The following is a 23,097-nucleotide window of genomic DNA, read 5'->3' on the forward strand; positions in this document are numbered from 1 at the left end:
CTTCATATTATCACCATACAGATGCAATAGTTTGTAACCCATTATACAGTACATTTATTAATGTAATGCTACATTATATGTAAAACCATATTTTCTTATTACCTTGCTGAGAAGCCATTTCAGGATTCTTGTACAGATGTTCCTGTTGCTTTATTTGACATCTTGAGTGTTAATAAGAGATTATACAGAATGAAAGATTACAATGATGGCAAGTTGTTTGCTTCTGCTATATAATTTCCTGGGAAGCAAATTAAATGTTTCTTTAAAATGTAAAAAGCACAGTGTTTTCTTCTCCTACTTCTTCTTTTGTGTATTCATTACTGTTAATTAGGTGTGATGAGCAGTCAAAAGAGAAAATAATGTAAACATCATCAATCTGGCTTCAGCAACTGCTTTTGTTAATGCCCTCTTCATGTCAAAGTTGATCTATAGAATACCATGGTATCAAATTTACACCTTTTGTGGAAATTGTTGTCACATTGAAGTTAACTGGGCTCTATTATTGTTGCCCACAGTTAAATCAGTGGGGAGGAAAGAGACCGACACAGAGAGCTGGGATGAAAATGAACTGCAGCTTTACTGTAAACCATAACAGGTTAACAAGCAGATGTTGGGACCTCAGCATGATAATGAGCCCAGTTGCTGCATCTAGCAGGAGTCTAGTACAAATCATAAAACCATTCTGGTTGCACAGAACAACTAAGGCCTCATCCTGAACTGTGAAGTTGTACTCTGAACTGTGAACTCTGAACTGTGAAGTATGACTCCTTACTCCAGAGTTGTCACATTGGTTACATTAGAGGCGACTAATTTTTCAAGACCCTGCAACCTAAAGTAATTGTATATTTCACTTCAGGAGAGTGTAGTGGTAAGTGACCCTACCTCCCCCAAGCATGATGCCCTGTGTGAATTACACAGCTTACTGAGAAAATGAGTTGCTATCTAAGAAGAAGAATGAACATTTCAAAACCAACAGTAATGAGCATCCAAAAATCAACATCTCAGTTCTCAGCATTTCAGCTAAAAGGAACATAGTGTGATTCACAGATCTTTTAGCTGGTCAACTACATTCTACAAACCAGCCTCCCACAATCATCACATCTTTTTCCTTGGTTTTCTGTCAGCTTCCCTTCAGCAAAGGAAACTATGTTCAGTTCTGTATGCTGTGTTTCAATCCACAGTACTTCAAGAATTATAGCCCAGTGCAGTCTGTACTGTTTTTATCTGCTGGAACTTTCCCAGACAGCAGGCTTTACTGCGGGTTTTCTGCAAGGCTTTATTGTGAATTCGAAGTTGCCTCCCCCCACCAACCCCCACCCCAACTCAAAAAGTGGATCTTTCCCACCCTGGGTATAATTTGGGCTACATTCTAATGCCCAATGAAAAACCCGAATTGTGTGTGAAGTTCTCCCTGATAGCTTGCAGGGACTTTGGGGTACATTTGGCCTATATATGAATGCACACTCCATTCCGGAGGAGATGCGAACTAAAAGCCAGGTGTGAAAAACTTCCTGGTTGATATGCAGGACATCCAACGTTTCAGTCCTATGTGGGCATCTGTGAGTTGTTCCCCAGATTGGAAAGAGCAAGTAACAACCCATCCTTGCAGACCATTGTTCCAAGGAAAATGGTCGGACAACCAGACAATGAAGCCGGCAACAGTGGCAACATTCATCATGTTGAAAAACAGTGCCAATGGTCACCTGTTAGTTCCTTGTTGTCAGCTCTACATTAAAAAAAAATAAATCTATACTTTAAGCTAAGAAATGGAGAACCAGCAGATTGCAACCCTTTCCCAAGACAAATTCCATATTAGCTATGCACTGTGTAAGCTAATTTCCTGTCCTGAATCTACTGCCCATTAGTTTAACTGGATGACCCAAGTTCTAATGTTATGGAAGAGAGAGAAAATTATCTCTTGCCACTTTATTCACATTATGCATACTTTTAAAAAGCTCTTTCATGTGTCTGCCCCTTGGCTGTGTTTTTTTCTGAACTAACCCTCAACCTCTCTCTGAGCCTCTCTTATAAGAAAGATACTCGATAACGTAGATGGGCCTTTTACGCCTTTTTTTGTAGCTCTAAGATATCTTTTGTGGGGGCAGGGGGAGAGAGCTGCATACACTATTCCAAATGTGGTCATACACTCAGGAGAGTTATATAGAGGTCTCAGTTTTCACTCTTTTCCCTAATAATTCTATATGAAATGCATTTTTCTCCACTAAATATTATCCTTCTAGAGTTCTCCACATGATGATTTGTCAGAAATGAAAGAGAGCGAGAAATAGTTCTGATCTTACCACAGAGAAATGTCTATATAAAACAAAGTTTTAAGTGAGTTGGGTTTTGTTATCCCAGCCTAACAGATTGTGCAAACTGTCCCTAAAGCATACTTGTATTTGAGAGTTGGCTTGGGTTATTTCATCTCATGTATTGCAAAAATTAACTGATTTTTGCAATAAAATTAGTTCAACCATCTCTTTTTTTCATTTACTGTGTTTTTCAGTGCTGATAAACAGAAGGATAGTAAGTCTTATAAGTCTTTCAAATGTTGTCTTTTTCTCACATTGTCAGCTAGGAAAATGTCAACTGAAAGTAAATTCTAAATGTGGCATCAGGGCTTTCAGGCTTTCTGTATCTGATTTCAGTCACATGCTCTCTTAGCCTGCCAGCACATCATTTCTTGTAAATGGACAAGGGTCTAGTCTGTACTCAAACTGAAGGCTGCCAAGAATAAACAGATGCTGTAGGAGGTGGACATGTTTTTTGCTCTGAGTCAGTTTGATATCAATGCCAGGCATGATACTAACAGGCACCAGTGTATTCTTAGGTCCTAATTCTTTGCAGTCCAAAGCTCAGTGTGCTCTCCTATGTGCAGATGGAACTACTGCATGTTTAAGAATTTCCACATTGACTTCAGTCAAGGGACAGCATACTCATGTATAATGGAGGTGCTAGGTACTGCATGTGCAAGAGTTTCCACGCTGACCAGTCAAGGGACAGCAAACTCATGTATAATGGAGGTGCTAGGGCTTACTTAAGTGTAAGGAGCAGCAGGCCCAGACCAAATGGGTTGCCATGGGCTGGGGATGCAGTCGCTGGTTGCTTGTTCCCTTGTGAGGAGTGCTAAAAATGCTAGAGGTCTGGTGGCTGACATTCTTCAGTTACATGTAACAGACATGGACTTCATATCAATGTCATCAACACTGAAATGAAAAGGCATTCCAGAAATAGCTGTTAAATATTTTCTGACTTACATTAACAGTGAAATTATAGTAGAAAGCCTTTGTCTATTCTGAGGCTTTGATATTACAGAGACAGGAAACAAAAGAGTAAATATCTGGATGAAAAATTGATTTGATTAAAAATAAAAACAAAGGCACTAAACAGACAGTGGCATGTAATGCGGTCCTATTTGATTGCAAAGAGCATATTGCTCATCCTGGATAAATAGGATTTATAGGAATTTGGCTAATGGGATTTCCTTCTGCAGATGGTTCTGCATCTTGCTGCTGTGCCTTTTATAAAACACCACCATATGCACTGCTTTCAGTGGTGGAATGGATGAATGAAGATTGATTGGATTACAGCTGCAAATATACTATGAATTCTGGCTCTTTTGGCCAGTGATTTTCTGACTGAGAAAAGTTACTCTGCAAATAAATAAATAAAAATAGAATGACACCATTGTTGGCCACAAAGGTTAAGCTAGCATGAAATTTAAAAGAACAAAACAAAATGTTTGTCCATTCAGACCTCAACAAATTTTCTTTGGATCAAGGAGCAATGTAAAAAATTTAGGAGCCAGACAATTGGCACTTGACAAAATTACCAGACTTCATAATGGACACCTTTATCCCCTGTACAAGTGACAGAAATTAGGACTGCCTGGGACAAATAAATATTTTATTTAAATAACTCTACTTCTGAATATTTTAGTCAGAAGGATTAATGCTAACACTTTCATATGAAGAACAAGAAGTCCTAGTAAAAACTAAGCTGCCTAATTTCCTTTCACTATAACTCTAATCGATAATTACCATCTTCACAAGTTATCCCACTTCTGGCTCAAATGTTCACATGTCCACCATCTTGCATTGGGGTGGATGACATTATCACAAATGACACCATTGAGGTGCCCCTACATGTCCCCACAACTGTAGTAAATTTGGTTCAGATTGGTTCCCACTTGCGCTTTCAACATTCATGTGTCTGCCTCCTGAATTGCAGTGGATAACATCATCACAAACTATGCTGTTGAGGTGTTCCTGCAATTGTACCAAATTTGGTACAAATTTGATTTGTGCCAAATCTGGCAGTTCACAAGTTAGCCCACTTTTGTCTCAAATGTTCATGCATCTGTCTTCTTGAATTAGCACGGATGACATCGGCACAAACTATGCCTCTGAGGTGTCCCTATTTATCACTTACTACAAAAGTACCCAATTTGGTTCAAATCAAGTGGTTCACAAGTTAGCCCACTTGCACTTCAAATGTTCATGTGTCTGCCAGCTTGAATGGCATCACAAACTATGACATCACAAACTATGCAGCTGAGGTGTCCCTACCCTATGTGTCCTGCAACTGTACCAAATTTGGTTCAAATTGGTCCAGGCATTGTGAAGTTGATAGAGGGACACACACACTGCTGGGTGATCTTATAAGCTTACTTTCCTTAAGCTTACTTTCCTTAATGAAAGTAGACTTAAAAGGGAGTGGGAGAGGGAGACATCTTCTCATACAGTTTTTACCAACTTAAGTTCTATAAATACATCTATTATTATTGCAGTGTATTGACCAGCAACATACAATAAACAAAATTTAAAAATGCCTTCCACATGAGGCCAATAAACTGAATATGTATGTTTTGAAAATGTGTTGCTTAAGCATGTCCTGCTAAAAAATGTAAATAACAACACCACCACCACCATGGAAAAGGTGGAAGAAAGGCATCTTTGTCCAGGGCAGAGGGGAAGGTGTTCACATATATGTCTCAGTTTCAACAAAACTGTTCTTACCCCCATGCTCTGGAATGCTCTCCCAGTGAGTGTCTGCTCTTTGACATCTGTGGCTGCTTTAAAAAAACAACAACTAAATACTGTTTTGTTTGCTCAGGCTTTTACCCCGTAAGGGCTGCCAGGTCTCTCAGCCTTCTGTTTGTCTTTTTAATTGGGTTTTTTGAGGGGTATGGTTTTTATTGTTTAACTACTTTTAAGGTTTAAAATGCGGATTTTAATGGATGCGGTTTTTTATTTTTAAATAAACAAATAAATAAAAGAATTATTGCTCTAAGCTGAGGCAAACAAACAAAAGATATCCTTGGGCATTACATTTCCCCTTTTCCTTCCTGACTCCCTCTGTGGGGGCATGCTCAGTCACTTGCTACTGCTACCACCATTACTGCTGGGACTGTTCTAGAGTCACACATCCAGTGACCCTCTGGTGCCTTTTTGGGGGTGGGGGGAACAGGAAAGTGTGCTGCTGAGGAGGTGACAGTGGTAATTCTTTGCTGGGCCAGGAAATGAGTGAATGTCCGTCTGCCTCACACTGACACACACACAAGCTGTGTTACACTTTTATCCAGGCTGAAAGTGCTATAAGTGCAGGTGAATGGAATATACTCCATCACAGGGAAATGTCCATGTGAATTGTATGTAACAAAATTCTTGTATGTTGATAACGGATATTCTTTTAGTACAAAGCAATAAGGTATAATGGCTTGCCAAATAAGGATGCCCATTCATGCATCTGACTATAGCTTACAAAACCTTATGTTGAAATAAATGTTAGTTTTTAAGATGATACAAAACTCTTTGTTGTTTGGGATATCACATGTGACAGTGCTAGAAGTATGTGAATACTGCAGCCACATGGGCAAGGGTGATCATGCAGTCTTTCCCATCTGATCACTATCTCACTGGGAGAAGGGTGGCAATTGGTTCCGCCTCCTTTGTATAAATTCTTTTTTCCAATCCCACTCTTTTCTATTGATAGTTACTATACTTTTCCTCTTGTACTATTCTTTACCACCCAGTTATCACCCTTCATTCGGAAAGGGTGGCATTTGGGTGGGAAAGAGTCATAAAAGTTTAACACATAACTCCAGCTGAATGGGTCAGCACCATGAGGAAGTAGTTTCCATGTGACTGTGGAACTTAAGGGAGCCTTTGAGAAACAAATGGTGGATCATGTGTCATGGCATTATTAAAACATAAAACACTCTTGTTGTAGAAGTTATGGAAGTATTGAAACAGTTCTGGAATCAAAGTAGCCTGTGATCTCTTTTATAATGTTGTTAGTTGTGAAGATCTACTGGCTTTGGCAGATAAAATATAATTGTGTTTTGATGTTTTGACAGCACTGGAGAGAAGTTAAAAATGCTAGGACTATCATCATGGCTGCAAAATATATGGAATGTTGCTACAATGATGAAACTTGCTTATTTGATAATAAGAAGTGATAGGGAAACAATATATTAGCATCTATAGATGCTTTTCAGTTTAAGAAAAATAGTTTGATTTTGTTGTTTGTTAAGATATGTTGTTGAATAGAAATGTAGAAGAAAACCTATACATAGCAGAAGTGTTGGCAGGTCTGCTCTGAAGTGTGGCAACTACCACTTTTCATGGTGATTCTTTGCTCAAAGTGGGGAGAATTAGCTTGAAATGGTTGCAAAGCAGCCCACAACTATATTAACTTTAAAGTACCTGGGATGTTTACCATGGTGCGTGGACGCGTTGGAAAAGACAGAAGACAGTAGACATGGGCTTTGAAAACAAAGAGTTGCATTAGTGAGTGGTGATAAGAGTACAGAAAATGAAAAGAGGGTGGTTAATCAAAGGATTAGCACCTAGTGACCTCGCTAACAATGATCTTCCCTTAATGGGGTTTGGCAGACTCGCTGAAGATGGCTTAGGTATCTCCTAACCATGGCCTAGTGCTGGGAAGGCAAAGATTTAGGAGGAAAAGGAAGGGTGCCATTTTCCATATCTACATGATCTAGTTGGGGTACTTCTCTCCAGTTGACCCAAGCATGTGGCGAACTATGAGACGCAGAGGTGCACAGTGGTAGCATGCACAAGAGCAAGAGGCCGATGGGGGTGCAAGAGACAGATGACCTTTTGAGAGAGGTACTTAAAGCTAAAAAGTATCCTTAGGGTATGATTGACATCTCTGCCACTGCTCTAAGTTGTGTTTTTTTCTGAATGGTGCTGGAGGAGGAGCAGAGGAAGTATCTGCACTTTCCTGACTGGGGCGGGGGGGGAACACACCTAACTGCAAACCAAAAAAGAAAACAAAGTCTTCTGCCTCCCCTTTTCTATGGTCCCTGGTGTGGTGGCGGCAACCAAGCAAGACAGCATGCTGGGAATGCTCTCTGGGGTGTTGGAAAAGGTAATCAACCTTTCCTCCACCTCCATCTCAAGAGGCTTTTTGCATGGGAAGAGGGGGAGGAGGGAGAAGATAGCTACAACCAGCACAGATCAGGTCCTGTTCCATGTGGAACTTTGAGGAGAGGGGAGAGCAGGGTAGGTTGCTCAGCCAGTGTGCTGAGTGCAGGGCCTGTCTGAGGGTGGGGCTGGGGGTGATCACCCCGGTCAACCTGCTCTAAGGACAGCACTGTCAAAATGCCACCTTAAGCACCTGAGGAGAGCTGGTCTTGTGGTAGCAAGCATGACTTATCCCTTTAGCTAAGGAAGGTCCACCCGGGTTGCATGTGAGCACTGTAAGATATTCCCCTTAGGGGATGGAGCAGTTCTGGGAAGAGCATCTAGGTTCAAAGTTCCCTCCCTGGTTTCTCCAAGATAGGGCGGAGAGAGATTCCTGCCTGTAACCTTGGAGAAGCTGCTGCCAGTTTGTGTAGACAATACTGAGCAGATGGACCTATGGTCTGACTCAGTATATGGCAGCTTCCATGTTCCTGTACCTACCAAGCAATTATTTTGCTTATGAAGTACACAGGAGAAACACACAGAACATAGCCTAATCGATCCTTGATATTCATACCACATATAAAGCAAGTGTTCCAAAATAGTGTAGTATTTCAGATTATGCAGAAACTCTTCAATCATTCCCCGCTAACTTTCTCCCTCACCATCTCCCCCCCATGTGACTCCTCCAAAAGCTTCTCCCCTTCTCTCTTGCTACATATTCTTAACATCACATGCAGCCTCCTGCCCTGTAGAGCTCCCAGATTGCCCAGTTCACATGGAAGGGCAGAGGATCCGGTATTTAGAAACCGCCAATCAGCTCCCTCCCTCTTGGCTCCGTCCACACAACTTCATATTAAACACCTGGAGGATAGGTCTTATCTTCTGGGTGCTTTGCTTTAATTGCTGGCGGGTGGTGGTGGTGGTGGTACCAGGATACAGTGCTAAGATCACGTACTTGTTTCTTTCTTTCCATATTATACTAACTTTTAAAAAAGTCAAAGCAAAACACAACCCTGAAGTTTTTAGTATGCATAAGGTCAGGGCAGAATTAGCTGAGACAGGTTCAAATCCATCACCCTTTCACACAATCCACTTACTGGGGATTAGCCTATACAATGACCTATATATGTCTACTCAGAAATAAACCACTATCACATTTTTATTTATTAATTTTAGTTTTATACCACTCCATCTGTTGGCTCTGGGTGGTTTACAAACATGAATTAAAATGAATTATAAACAAAGACAGTTAAGAAACAAAGAATAAATTAAAACAATTTTATAGGTGCTTCCCTTGTAAATGCAAATAAATCTTTTGTTGCTTTAACAAGGGCTTTTTAAAAAATTGATTCTCTATATTAAAAACTCATGCAGCAGAGCAGCAAAAGGGCTGGGGGTGGGGTGGAATCTATTTTTTTATTTTATTTATTTTTTTACATTAATATCCCACTCTTCCTCCAAGGATCCCAGAGTGGTGTACATGATTATGTTTATTTTCACAACAGCCATGTGAGGTAGGTTATGCTGAGAGAGATGTGACTGGCTCAGAGTCAGCCAGTGAGTTTCATGGCTAAATGGGGATTTGAACTTGGGTCTTCCCGGTCCTAGTCCAACGTTCTAACCACTACACCATACTGGTTCATGATGTGATAATTTTTAGTTTGCAAGGGGTTTTGTATATGTAGTAGAACATGTAAAAAGCATGGGGATGATACTTTTTGGGATGAAAGTTATGCAGATATGTAAAAATGTGTATGCTTGGAATGAAAGGTATGCAAATGTATAAAAATAGGTATGTTTGTGTGTGTATTTTACAAACAATATGTATTGTATAATTGAAATGTTACGGAGGCCTCCGGACATGCTGATTTGACCCTAGCTTCACACAACCCTAGGGACAGCCTTGTATTTGGAATAGAAATGGGAGGAGGCGCATTTCTGGCATTACTCACCCAATTGTGTTAATGATGGAGAAAGGGAGAATGAATGGTTCACCTTACCAGCGAAGGCCCATAGTGAAGGAAGGAAGCTAAGATTCCAGAGCATTTTGCCTCTTGTAATACCTCTGATTTGGTCCATCCTGAATCTCTCTGCATGCGCTCAGATGCAATCAGAGGGGCATCTCCTTAATCCATAACAGTCTTACAGTGACCTGGGGTCACCTTATTATGGAAATGCCTTATTGGAACGACCTGTCACTTCTGGAATGCAGCCAGCTAAAGCTTCTCTTTTAAGCAGGCTGAGAAAGAAAATGGCTAAATGGCTATGTGTTATGGTTTGAGAATGCACTGAAGCACACACAAAAGTTGTAGCAAGCAAGTCGGGTAACAGAAGTAATAGTCTGCAGTGCTTAAACATAGTTTTCCACAGGAATAAGAGTTGAGATAATGTTTTGGAAAGAGAGATCTGCTTAAAATTGTTTATTTACATTTCTTTACGTATTTGTGATGAATTACAGAACTGCTGTGTGTTGTTTCATATGTATACATACATTGATAAATATAATCAAATGCCTTGAGATTTAAGGCATTTTGGTATTATAATGATCAATTTTTATTACATGTAATTTGGAAGGATGTATTAAGCTGAAATAGTATTTGACTGCTTACAGACATGTACACTACTAGAACAATTATCTCTAACAAAAGGAGTGGGGTGCTTTAAGCAGTACCTCATTTTGTAATGGCTGGCAAAATGCTGTCTTGTACAGCATAAGGATTTAATACACTTCTGTTTGGTATCATGGTAAGCCCGGTCATAATATAATGCTTTTCAAGGACATAAATTATTTTCAGATATGAAGCCATAGATTCACTATTGCTTGGTTCAAAATGCTTGTGGAACTTTATGTACAAAGATTTGATCACAGTGTTTAAGCAAAAAGCAAATCTGCAAGTGCCTTCGGTCCTATGATTGTCTGCCTTCAACAGAGCTCATAAAAGCTTGCATGGTCCTACAACAACACAAGCACAAGTACAATTTAAGGGAAGGCTGCCCCTCCTGAATTTCTGGAGGACTGCAGGTGAGTGGCCTGGATCCCCACACCACACCCCTGACTCAAGCACACTATCTAAATCATAAGGGTACTTGAATGATGAGGAAGCCAGGAAATAAGCCTGTTTGGAATTTCTTGGATGACAATGCAGGGCGTGCATTTTTGTTAAACAAATGATTTTGTATCTTAAACTGCTTGATATTGTTCATGCTGTTACAGTGAGTTATCTACAATAAAAATGCAGTTATCTACAATAAAAATGTAAAGTTGCTATTCTGCAAGGCTTCCTGTTCAGGCATTATTCTCGCTTTGTTATGGGAGATACTGGCAAGCCTGAAAAGAGAGGACTACAGCTTTGAGTAGGGGGAGATGGCTCATTCTTCTTCTTATTTACATTTTATATCCCGCTCTTCCTCCAAGGAGCCCAAAGCGGTGTACTACATACTTAAGTTTCTCCTCACAACAACCCTGTGAAGTAGGTTAGGCTGAGAGAGAAGTGACTGGCCCAGAGTCACCCAGCAAGTCTCATGGCTGAATGGGGATTTGAACTCGGGTCTCTCTGGTCCTAGTCCAGCACTCTAACCACTATACCATGCTGGCTCTACTGGCTCATCAGTAGATTGTATGCTTTGCATGCAAAATATCCAGGATTTGTGTGTAAATGTCATGGGTTCAATACCTGGCATCATAAACATAGAATTTCCAGGAAGCTGATCTGGGAAAGACCACTGCCGAAGACCTTGTACAAACCAGACTGGAAAATGACTAGATGGATCCATTTTCTGACTTGGTATTGCAGAGCAATGTATGAGAATTTTGTACAAGGAAGAAACCATGATACAGTTTCCCTGTCATCTAGTTCTTGGGAGCTCACCATATGGATCTAGAAGTGGGTTTCATCTGTAGAAAATCTCAGGCAACCTGTTCCATCTTTATGCAAGCAATAGGAAAAGAATGAGGAATTCCTTTCCATGGCACACTACTCATATGTTTGTTGATTTCAGTTGGCCTTGGATAACTGTGTAACATTTATCCTCCTCTCCTGATCCATTGCACTCTCATGTAGGAAACTAGTCCTGAGTTTCTATAATCTATTTTGAAAGGATGACTGGATCTAGAAGGGCCACAGTAGGAAGTAGTACCCGCCGGCCCCCCCCCCCCAGTCCCAGGAGCTACAACTCCCTAGTGCCTGTGAGTTATGAGTTGTTGTAGCCTTTGTGAAATAACATCAATTCCTTGTTATAGTCTGAATGTTTTAACAATTGAAATGCAGATACTAAGGAAATGCTTTTATGTATTCTAAATTTATGAGGCCTTCAGAGTCAGTCTTCCTTTTATTGTCTCTTTTCAGCTCAGAAATGACTTGAATGGACAACAAAAAGAAGCTGACAGCATTTTTTAGATAGCTACTTTATAGCTACTCACTTTGCAACTATATGATAGGGCTACCTCTGTTGCCTTGAATGCAAAATTAGCTTGTTGATATGTACAGCTACAGACTGTCACTGAGGAGCAGATGTAGTAATTTTAATCCTAATTTATTTACATAAAATCTCTAAAAGGACATGTTATTCTGTGGTGCCAGATATACGAGATCAAGTACATTTCGCATCTTGTTTTATTAGCCTTTTTGATTGCTTGTTCTAATTGTGATGCTTTAGGGGTATGTGAAATCACTGTTAACCCAGGAGGTCTCTGATGGCCAGGATACGAGCCCCTCGTGGCGCAGTGGTAAAACTGCCGCCCTGTAACCAGAAGGTTACAAGTTCGATCCTGACCAGAGGCTCAAGGTTGACTCAGCCTTCCATCCTTCCGAGGTCGGTAAAATGAGTACCCAGAATGTTGGGGGCAATATGCTAAATCATTGTAAACCGCTTAGAGAGCTCTGGCTATAGAGCGGTATATAAATGTAAGTGCTATTGCTATTGCTATACAGGTTTCTCTGAATACCATTTCAGGCTGAAGACTTATGGTGTACCCTTTGCTGTGCAAAGTGACCAATTATTAGAGGTAAGAAAGTGAAGTGAAAAGTCATGTTTACATTTCTTGACTGCCTGAAGTGAGGCAGGCTCTGTACTTGATGCCAGTAGCGGCTGGAGGGCACTGGAGCAGGGAGGGAAGGGAAGAACCCAGTCACCAAGCCAAGCCAGGAGACTGTTCGCCTCCCACATTCCTCCACACCAGTGAGCTTGGATATTGACCCAAGCCTGCTAGCATGGAAGAAAACAGAAAAGCAGGGGGATGAGAAAAGCAGGGGCAAAAGGCAGAAAACAGAAAAGTTTTGTGGAGCAGGGGAAGCAATGCCAGGGCAAAAAGCAGAAGCAAAAGGCAGAAAGAGGAACAGAAGGCAGGAATTGCATCCTCCCCCCCCCCAAACAAACAGGCTACTAAAAGATCAGACTTACCAACAGCCCTAGGGGATCCTCCAGAGCGGTGAACTTTCTCCAGTCCCTTCTCCCCTACCTGCAACTTCTTCTTTTGGTCTTACTGGCTGGAATAGCTTCTGCTAAAGCTGCTCCAGCCAATCCGATTCCTAGGAGGCTCCTCCTGGCACTGCTCTCGCAAAGAAGGGAGAAATTTGAGCCTGAGTCATTTTGGAAGGGCAGCATATAAATCAAATCAAATCAAATCAAATCAATCAATCAATCAATATATACCCCCTTGAAGCAACCAGGAAGTATTTTTTACTCATTATTTTAGTTCTTCCTGGGGGAAGTGCCAGGAGGAGCTCCATCCAGTAAGGCCAAAAGAACAAGTTACAGGCAGGTAACTGGGGGCGGGGCAGAGGAAGCTCTCCGCTCCCTGCTCTGAAGGTTCCGGCTGCTGTGAAATCTGATTTTTTACTAATTGGTCTTTTTTGGGGGGAAGGGGTGCCTCTTGCCATTATTGACAAGCCTCTGCCACTTGATGCTTTCCCTTTGAAATTCTCCTCACTGTAACAAAGTGGTGTATGAGTGACAAGCACTCTTGCTGTCTACCAGCATTTTATCTCAAAGCTCATAGTGTAGTGAAGGAGGGTAGAGTAAATGTTTTGTCAATGCACTGTACAGAATGGTGGTGAATTTGTGAAGTGATGAGGCACTTGATGAAAATGTCTGGAATTGACGCATATCTTGTGAGTGCAAAGTATCACACATAGAGAACTATATTTGATGAGAGCAAGGGCTACCGATAGTACTTAAGATGGAAAGAAATAAGATTTCCTGGCCATTTCTAATATCTCTTTAAATATTAAATATTTAATTTCTATTTGGTTTGCCCTCCTTTTTGTTTTCACAAGCCTGTAGTGGTTGGACTGCAAGGCCCCCGAGGGTTGCAATAGATTTGTCTCATAAGAAATTGCTGTAACTTGCTCTGAGGCCATAGACAGGCTAAAGGACCAAATAATATGGAGCTGATATGAATGGGCACTGCGATGTTGTGACCTGAGGCTTCTTTGAGCTATTTAAAATTAGACTTAAGCTGTGCCTTCCCTAAGGGCTTGCTTTGCAGGTGAAGGCAGATTGAGAGCAATATCAGTGGAAGGTTGTCACGCACCATATCATTCCTGCTTAAAGAGGAACCATTCAATACATTACAATTTCTCCATGTTAGAAATGCATTAGCAGCAAATGGTGTGGCCAGTGCAGGTATATTCTCTTAACTGCCTATTTCCTTTCCATATTACTGATCTGTGAAAAAGCTGAACAAAACTTACTCTTAGAATGCATTTGACAAAATGTTTATTTTTACATGTTTTGTCTGAGGGGCTTAAGAACTGCAGGAGAGACTCTGATGAGAAGCTGAAGTTGCGCTAATTTATATTCATACTAGCACAAGGAGGGCAAGACTGGGGAAACCTGTTGCAGAACAAGAATGCTTTTGCACACATTTAATAGATAACATACAAAACTTGAAGTATGAGTAAATGTACACTCTGGTATTTCACTAATGATCAGCTGCAATATAAGCAATTTTTTTGAATATCAATGAAACTTCAGTAGAAGAGGAATCATGGTACTTAATGTATGTCAAAATCTCGTAGAACTTTTAAAAATGTGTATTTTCTCCCTATCAAAGAATGTTTAATGTAAGTTAGCAGAATAACTTCTAAAACACCTACAACTCTTAATAGCCTTTAAATAATCTTCTCTGAAAGTGTGGCTGAGGTGAGAAGAGGTTGAATGACATGGGTATTGCTGATTTCACCAGAAACTTGGTGAAAGGACACATAGGTGAACTTATTTTTGTGCTACTAAAAAAATTGATGAAAACTACTTTCCACAGTGAAAAAGAAAGGAAAAAAAACCCCCAACTAACTCAACACCATCACTCAGGTATGAGCAAGAAAACACCCATAAACATTATTAGGGTTGAATTGACTGCCCTCTCATTAAATAGCTATTCATTAGTTTGCAAAGATCTGAATGTAATTTTGCTATGGCTATCATTTTGCTAATGAATCATAACTGAGGACATGAATAATGTTCGCTAATACTGTGTGTGCAGAAGTATTTTTGAAGCAAAGTTTGTGAGAAGGGATGGTGTGGTTTTATAGTATTTGTAGTTTAAATACTTACCAATTCCTAAGGCAGAACCTGGTGGGGGAAGGAGGAGGAATGGGATGAGAAATTATCAAATGCTCCTCCTCCTCCTAAACAATCATGTTTGAGAAAAGCTGCAAGCTTTAATAATCAGTGTCGGAGAGAACACGAATGCCAGAATTTGGAACAGATTTGCAGATGCACTGCTTTCTGAGACAGAGAGAAGGCTCATTAAATGCAGGATGCTGCTGTGTCTCATTGTGTGTTTGCACTAAGGTATAGGTTTGCCAGACTGACGTATCAGATAAAGTCAGAGTGGTTACCACACCAGCAGTGTAGCAGCTGCATAATAAATGATGGAGAGAATCATGTTAGGCATGCCCACCTAACCTAACTTGAATCATGCGAAAGGGGAGCTATTGGAATTCAAATAGACTTTCTAGTTCCCAGCAGTCGGCAGCAATAGAATGCTTTCAGGAAGATGACAGATGCAGGGGAAAGATGCTGTTTTGCACTATCTTGATTTGTTACCGCAGCCAACTTATTGGCATGATGGAGTGATGAGAAAAGCAGCTGGCATGGAAGGTAGGATGATCAAAGCCTTTTCATTGCTGTGAATGTCATTAGAAACTGACCATGACAAAGCATATGTTAGAATGAGCCTCTGTTGATGATGGCAGAGGATTTGTTGCTCAGGTCTTGAAACTCTCTGAAAACAGTGTTGCTTCTGCAAAATGGATTTCTGAATTGCATTTATGCTCCCGTTATGTCTTTGTGCTTGCTTCTCACCTCAGGGAGCCACTTGCCTGAAAGAGATTGTTATGAAAGGGTAAGGTTAGAGAACAAAGAGTTTTCCAAGTCTGGGGAAACCCAGGTAAACAACCCAGAAAGATTCAATGTTCCATATGGTTTAGTTGCATGGTCTGACTCGGGTATACAGGCATATTCAGTGAGCTAGAGAAAATGAGGCTGCATATATTGAACATTCTGAAATAGCAAATATTATTGCATGGTCTGTTTTGCCGTTAGCTTTGCCAAGAGAATTTTTTTATTGTCATTTATTCACTTGTGTATTATAACAAGGAAATGCATCTATCTCCTGCTGGGTCTTTCAACAACTCTAGCATCTGTTTCAGCTACTGAACTGTATTCACGTTTTGCCAACTTGATGTCTATCCAGCTGGGTCTATCATTTCTCGCTTGATTACTGTTCTTAATTTCTCTATATTGGCTTGTTTCAGATATAGTTTTGAAACTACTAATGAGAAATGGCAGTAAATGCTAAATTGTTTCAAATGGAAAAATTGTTCTGCTTTTAACATCAGAGAACATTCTTGGTATGCATTCATTAAATTCATGTTCCAGTCTGCAGTGTTGAAATGTTGTTTTAAGTACTTTAAACTAGATGAGTAGCAGCCTAAGTTGCAACTGAGTTGTAATAAAGTTTATTTTTAAATCAGCTTCTTAGTTCCTTGTACCATTACCTTTCACCCTTCCTCACCTTTCATTCATAGTAGGCAGTCTTTTAAGTTTGTGTGAGTGTGTGTGTGAGAAGCAGGAGGGGAATACATCCTGTTTATCATTACCAGGTTGACTCTTCCTGTCCATCCCTGTTTGTGGCTAGGTGATAGAGTGATGGAAATGGACTCCTTATTCATGGCAATAGAGATTGCCGAGATTTTAAAAGTGTTGGACTTTGGTGTCTGGAAACCATATTATCTTGCAACAAACCTGAGTATTATGAATATTGTTATTCATAAGCATAACAATAAGTTAATGACATTTATGTTAAGATTGTCATTTAGATATATATCTATATAAAACACTACTTGGCCCACAAAAGAAAACTTAAGATCTGAATTTGAATATTGTATAATATCTCTGTATGGTCTTATAATGTGATAGATTAACTGCTAAATGAAAGATACTGATATCTTAATAGACATCTATATCCAAATACAGAAGTAAAGCAACTTAAGCAGAAATTCTTAAAGAAAGAAAATCTCCCTAAAAACATACATTGAAAAAACAAGCATGGTATTTGAAATCATAAGCTTTTCAGCTTCATTTCTTTATGTGCACATAATTTAAAGAGCAAAAAAGGGTATTTTTTTAATATGTAGAAAAAATTCTGTGATAAGTTAATGTTTGGGCAGCTTTTAGTATCCCAAAAGATTCAGCTTTTTTTACTCATATAAACAATACAAGTGCAGTCTCTTTTATTGATTACACTTGCTAAATGCTTGAATTTTTCATTGATGGAACACTGACATTTTCTAAAAATGCATGCTTATGTAAACCTATAGAAGGCTGTTCTAGTTTAACTGAAAATAATGATTTTATATTTTTCTTTCATTTTGTCAATAAGCGAGTGAACTTTGGACTGAATTAAGACAACACTAGATGGAGCTAACAGTTGACTATATACTGAATACAACAAAAAAAGTCTTGGGTTAAGTGCCTAATGTGCAAACGGACTTCAATAATAATAATAATAATAATAATAATAATAATATAATTGGTGGTAATGGTAATAATTTTTCAAAAATCCCTAAAAGCTTGTGTCAAACATTTAAGTCACAAAATGCTGGAGTTTGATGGAAATAGGTTTATAGTCCTGAGATTTCATCTGTCTCTAATGGGTGCCATGCAAGTTAGCAACAAATGTGTGCATGTAGCCAATGGAAATTAAAATATCTCACAAATGGTTTTTATTTCAGGATATAATTTTATTATTGTCTGCAGCCTTTGTTATTTTCAAATAAGCTTGTCCATTCTCCCTCCTTTTCAGAGTATTGGATTGAATGAGTATTTGGAATTAGTTTCTTGAACTTTTATCATATGGGGAACTAAGTAAAAAAACTGTTGAAAGCTGACAATAGCATGGGATACAGTAGTGTTCATACAAGTTAGAACTTCAGACACAGCTAACATCTAGTCCGTTTCTGTAATGTGTTCAGTATAGAAACAGTGGAAACCTGGAGAGTCATATAGTAGAGCCTAAGCATGTTTTCATGAAAGCAATTAAATCTTTGTAGAAATGTACAGTAATTGGTCCAGTTCTACACAGAAGTAAGTCCCTCAGAGTTCAATGGATTCCCATGTATGTGTGCATTGTATTTCAGCGTTATTGGAGGGGAAATTAGAACATTTTGTATGCCCATGTATTTAACAATATCTGGATGGTGTTAATGGATTGAGAGGTTCATTTGGGAGCAGGGGCGTAGCAAAGTTGTAGTGGGCCCAGAGACAAGATTTTAAAATGGGCCCCGCCCATCACTGAAGTTCAACTCATGAAGTAAAGAAATCTTAAATGAGAAAGACATGCTGTTCTGGTAGCTCCAGGTCTTAACACTCACATCAGTTTCGGAGGATGAGTACAACTTAAGGAAACCTGGGTGGGTGCGTGGCTGGGAGAGTCAGTCATGTGACTTGCCTCTGGGGGGCCCCCAAGGCAGTGGGCCCCCAGACGACTGTCTCCCCTTGCCCTATTATAGTTACGACCCTGTTTGAGAGCCTAATTACATGCTCTCTACTCTAAAGTTAGAGAGAATATGTAACCAGATGATAATTCAATACTGCAGCATTATGTCAATGCTAGGTTGGTTTTGCATTGCTCTTCTCTTCCATATGTATGATTCTTGCTGCTATTTATCAACAACCTGTAGAATCCCAGCAAAAGGACCTGTAGAAATGCAGCAGAAGGAGCAGGTAGAACAGAAAGCAGATAGAAGAACTAGTGCAGACACAACCAAACCTCTGTGACAAGAGGGAAAATAATGGTGCATGTGAAAACTAGGATAGTTCTGCTAAGCCGATCTGTTAATTGTTGTGTTTGTGGTGTGGTATTACCTAAAATCACTAGTCAGTTGTAACCTTTACATAGACAAAGATCTATTCTCCTATCAGTAGTTTGACATTTTTTAAAAATCTACAGTATAACAGTCAATAATAAAAATGAAGGAAGGGAATAACTAAAATTAGAATAAAAACTTGTTTGCCTGCAGGGGTAATATAAACTATCAGAGAGGAGACCAAGGATGACGATGATGATGAGGAGCCATTGTGAGCTGCCGAGGACGGCTGAGCAGGTGGTGAAAATTGGGCTGACAGCCTTTTCACAAGGAGGATGGGAGTTGGCTGGGGAGGTCGAGAAGGCAGCGGCGCCACTGAGGGCAGCCGAGTAGCCAACAAAAACAGGCCGCCGGGCTCCTTGCAAGGACGGGATCTGGCAGGGGGAGTTTGAGGAGTCATAGGCAGCACCACCACCAGTGCAAGCAGCTGAGCAGGCAGCGAAAATGCCAGCCTCCTCACGAGGAGGATGAGAGCTTCTGGCAGAGAGGGTGGTGAAGGAGACTGGTTGAAGGGATGGGAGGAGAAATGACTGAGCCCAGAAATGGAGGGGTAGGAAGGGAGAACTAGGGGTGCAGATGCTCTGCGCCTGGGTCAGTTAGTAATTTTCACCTGTTGTTTATAGTCTTGTGCCTCTGCTGCCAAAGTACTGAAAACAAAGCCTTCTGTTTTCAATCAGATAAATAATAAGATAGAGAACAATGCAGAAGAAAATAAAAGGAAAAATATGGAAAGGAGAAGGTAGGGCAAGTGTTGGTGTGTCAGATCCCCAGGGATTTGGAGTGTGTGGTTAGGGTCTTTCTAATGAACAGCCCCCACATGCAATTGAAAGATGTCCAGACAGAGGCTGTTCTCATGAGCAGCCAAGCTTGGCTGCCTGTAAAAACCACTGGGAGGTTTTCCAGTGCCACCCAGCAGCACCTCAGCGGCAAACCCACCTAGCAAACCCGCCTCTTAAATAAGGTTAAGGGACCGAGCGCTCCCTTAACCCCATTTATCTGGCAGTGTATCAGCGCCGGCTGCTTTCAGCTGGTGCTGCAGCACTGATGGACACATGCCCATTGCTGGGGGGGATCCCCGCATGTACTGCACACTCATGTGGTTTACTGTGGGATCTCCAATGTCCTGGCCTCCAGAGCTCAGCACTGCAGTCATGCAGCGCTGCTCAACTGGGAGTGTTGCTTCCAACAGAAGAACTCGGTCATCTGGCGGGAAGGTGAGTTTACTAACCCTTTCCCCCTTCCTACCTGCTACCCTGTCCACCCGGTCATGTGAATGACCTCACTCATGTTGGAATGTCCTTCAGATGACATTCATTTGAATGTCCTTCAACTTTCAGATGTCCTTCAGTTGGGGTGGATGCACTCACAGCATGTCGCCACCCTCTTCACATGTTGGGCCACTGATGGAGACACAGAACTTATTCTGTCTCCATCAGATTTTTGTTGTGCCTTGCATTCAGCCTGATGTAGGAGCTTAACAACCTGATGTATGAAGAGTGTGCCAAGAAGAGATGGTGATAGAAATCAGAATCTGCAGGAGTTATATTGGCACAAAATTGCTCTATGACATATAATTCTTCTTTAAATAATTATTGCAGTCCAACTTTTGGCTTAACAGTTTGAAATGTAAACGTTAGAATACCAGTAGGTGTAAACTTTTACTGAATGATTTAGCATCTTGGCAGACATGTCCCCAAGGAACACTTGGAGTATGGTTTGTCTGTGTTGAATGGGAAGATGGGATCTGAACTGGGGTACATGGAAATTATCCGCATATGTGTATGGAAACCATGGACATATATTATAGACTGGGTATTATAAATACTATAGCTGCAGGGTTCTGGACCCCCCACCACCACCACCATTCATAGCAACAGTAACACTGGACTGTTGGGGGTCAATATTTTTTACCACCGACCTTAACAGAGAACATCTGTAGCACTCTTTCTCTTTCACTCTCCTTATTTATATAGAGGAATTGTTTGTTAAATATTCTTTAGAAGTAGCAGAGATATGTTTTCAGAGTGAAGAGTTCTGCAAACTTTGTCTCAAATTCATCTTCAGTGCAACATGGTTCTGAGAAAGAACATCTTGCCCGGTACAATCAGTGTAACAAATTTCAATCTTTAGTGTTCCCATGCCATTGCAGAGAGACAATGTGAGGTAGTGGTTAGGTTGTTGGACTACAACTGGAGAGACCTAGGATCAAATCCCCATTCAGCCATGAAACTTACAGGGTGACTCTGGGCCAATCACCTATCTCTCAGCCATGGTATGAACATAATATAAATATGAATACTGTGAATATTTATATACCACATTGCAATGAAAGTTCCCAACACGGTTCGCATTGAAAGAAAGAAAGAAAGAAAGAAAGAAAGTGGCTTCCTGTCAGCAGGGCTTACAGTTTTAAAAAGAAACATTAGACAGAATCGCCACTTTAAAAACGTGCCTCTTTGCTCAGTTAGCAAGGTTATAAACATAACCATGTACACTACTGTGGGCTCCTTGGAGAAAGAGCATGATATAAAATGTAAGCATTAATAAATACATTCCAAGAATAACACTTTTATTTTTTGTATCAAACTATTGGTGCAACTTGTTGCTGTTACTATGTCTGATATTGGTCAGTAGACTGGTGAATCTCCTTTATTGTTTATCTTGTTTGTGATGGCTGGCAACTGAGACTGAATATGCACATGCCTTCAGAACACTGAAGAAAGAATAAGAATGTAATTCCTTTATTGCTTTGGGCCACATGATGATATCTTCTAGAACAGGGGTTCCCAACCTGCGGAGCCAGTGTGGTGTAGTGGCTAGAGTGCCGGACTATGACTGTGGAGACCCGAGTTCAAATCCCCATTCAGCCATTAAATTAGCTGGGTGACTCTGGGCCAGTCACTCTCTCTCAGCCTAACCTACTTCACAGGGTTGTTGTTGTGAGGAGAAACCTAAGTATGTAGTACACCACTCTGGGCTCCTTGGAGGAAGAGCGGGATATAAAATGAATGAATAAATAAATAAATAAACCTGTGGTACTCCAGATATTGCTGGCAACATCAGATGTTGCTGCAACTCCCATCATCTCCAGCCACAATAAATTGTAGCTGGAGATGATGGCAGTTGTAGTTAAGCAACATCTGGAGTACCGCAGGTTGGGAACTCCTGTTCTAGAACATGCTATTTAAATTTGAGAGGGAGAATGGCCTGTGTGTGTTCCTTTTTGTATGCTGATATATTGATTAAAAAAATGTTACTTCATTTAGGGAGAATATCCATGCTTTAACAGACATCTCGACACCTTATCTGGGATATTACAATATTTCTCACAGGGGTGTATTTCTTACAAGGGTGTAGAAAGATTGGAGTTGGCCCTGGGACAAAACATGAAGATGGCCTCCTGCCCCCCCCTTCTTTAAGGAGGTGGGCTGAGTGGGCAAGGAGCAAGTTGTTGTACAGCTGGAGCCCCCTGCCCACTCCCTCAGTAACTCAGGGCCATTTATCCCCCTCTTTAATCAAGTAAAGCTACACTCCTGATTTCCCAGTAGTCTTTTGTAGGGCAACCACTTCAAGCATAAATGTAGACTTCATTCTCATGGCTACATTTAGCATTAATGATGATCTAACATTCCAGTAAGGGGGCCAAATTCTAAGGCTTTTGAAGTAAAAGGCAGAAATAGTGAACTTCAACAACTAAAGGATGATCAGTTGGTTTCCAAATAAGCTACCTGGATTATATCAGATACTATCTTTCTTGCAACATTCTTCTGAAGCACCTTGACTTGTGGTGTATCTTTAATTTTTTTTTATTCTGCCTGAAGAAATGTCCTGTATAACTAAAAAGGTTGATCTACTCAACATTATAAAGAGTCTAAAAAACAGTCCTTATTTGTGACCAGCATTGCAAAAATTCTTCATCTGTTCAGAACTTGGCATACCTCTTCCTATGGAATGCAGAAATTAGGAGTAAATTAGAATACACATACCATAATGCTGGAAGGAGCAAATTAGAATGTATGTATCCTAGTGCTAGGATTTGGCTAATTATGGGTAGCAGATTTTTGGTAAGTTATTCACATTAACCTGCAGTTGCATATTTATATCTCGTATTCCAATCATAATTTTCAAATAAGAAGTTTTTGCCACTCTTGCATAGTTTCAGCAATGCACTTGAACAAATCTAGGACCAGTTGATGAGCATGTGAATAATCCTTTTCAGACATTCATGTGGAGAAAAAGGAATGTACGAGGGGAGTGGCATCAGTGTAGGTTTCCCCAGTTTACATATATCAAAA

The 23,097-nt window shown here is 40.4% G+C and overlaps 1 protein-coding gene across 15 annotated transcripts in view; it reads left to right on the forward strand.

The window, feature by feature from the left end:
- DMD (dystrophin) overlaps nucleotides 1–23,097 on the forward strand; it is a 1,901,967-nt gene that overhangs the window by 118,214 nt on the left and 1,760,656 nt on the right. For 4 of the 15 annotated variants that reach the window (XM_053308497.1, XM_053308499.1, XM_053308496.1 and 1 more), the window contains exon 1: nucleotides 15,325–15,533. The exons of 2 other annotated variants lie outside the window; for them this stretch is intronic. In XM_053308497.1, the coding sequence (XP_053164472.1) occupies nucleotides 15,437–15,533 (97 nt within the window). In that variant the 5' untranslated portion in view covers nucleotides 15,325–15,436. Of the gene's footprint in view, nucleotides 1–15,308; nucleotides 15,534–23,097 lie in introns of those variants that run through there. 9 more of the 15 variants (XM_053308505.1, XM_053308504.1, XM_053308514.1 and 6 more) reach the window with 6 other exon arrangements.

This window comes from Hemicordylus capensis, chromosome 3 (assembly GCF_027244095.1).
Source record: "Hemicordylus capensis ecotype Gifberg chromosome 3, rHemCap1.1.pri, whole genome shotgun sequence".
Lineage (NCBI taxonomy): Eukaryota > Metazoa > Chordata > Lepidosauria > Squamata > Cordylidae > Hemicordylus > Hemicordylus capensis.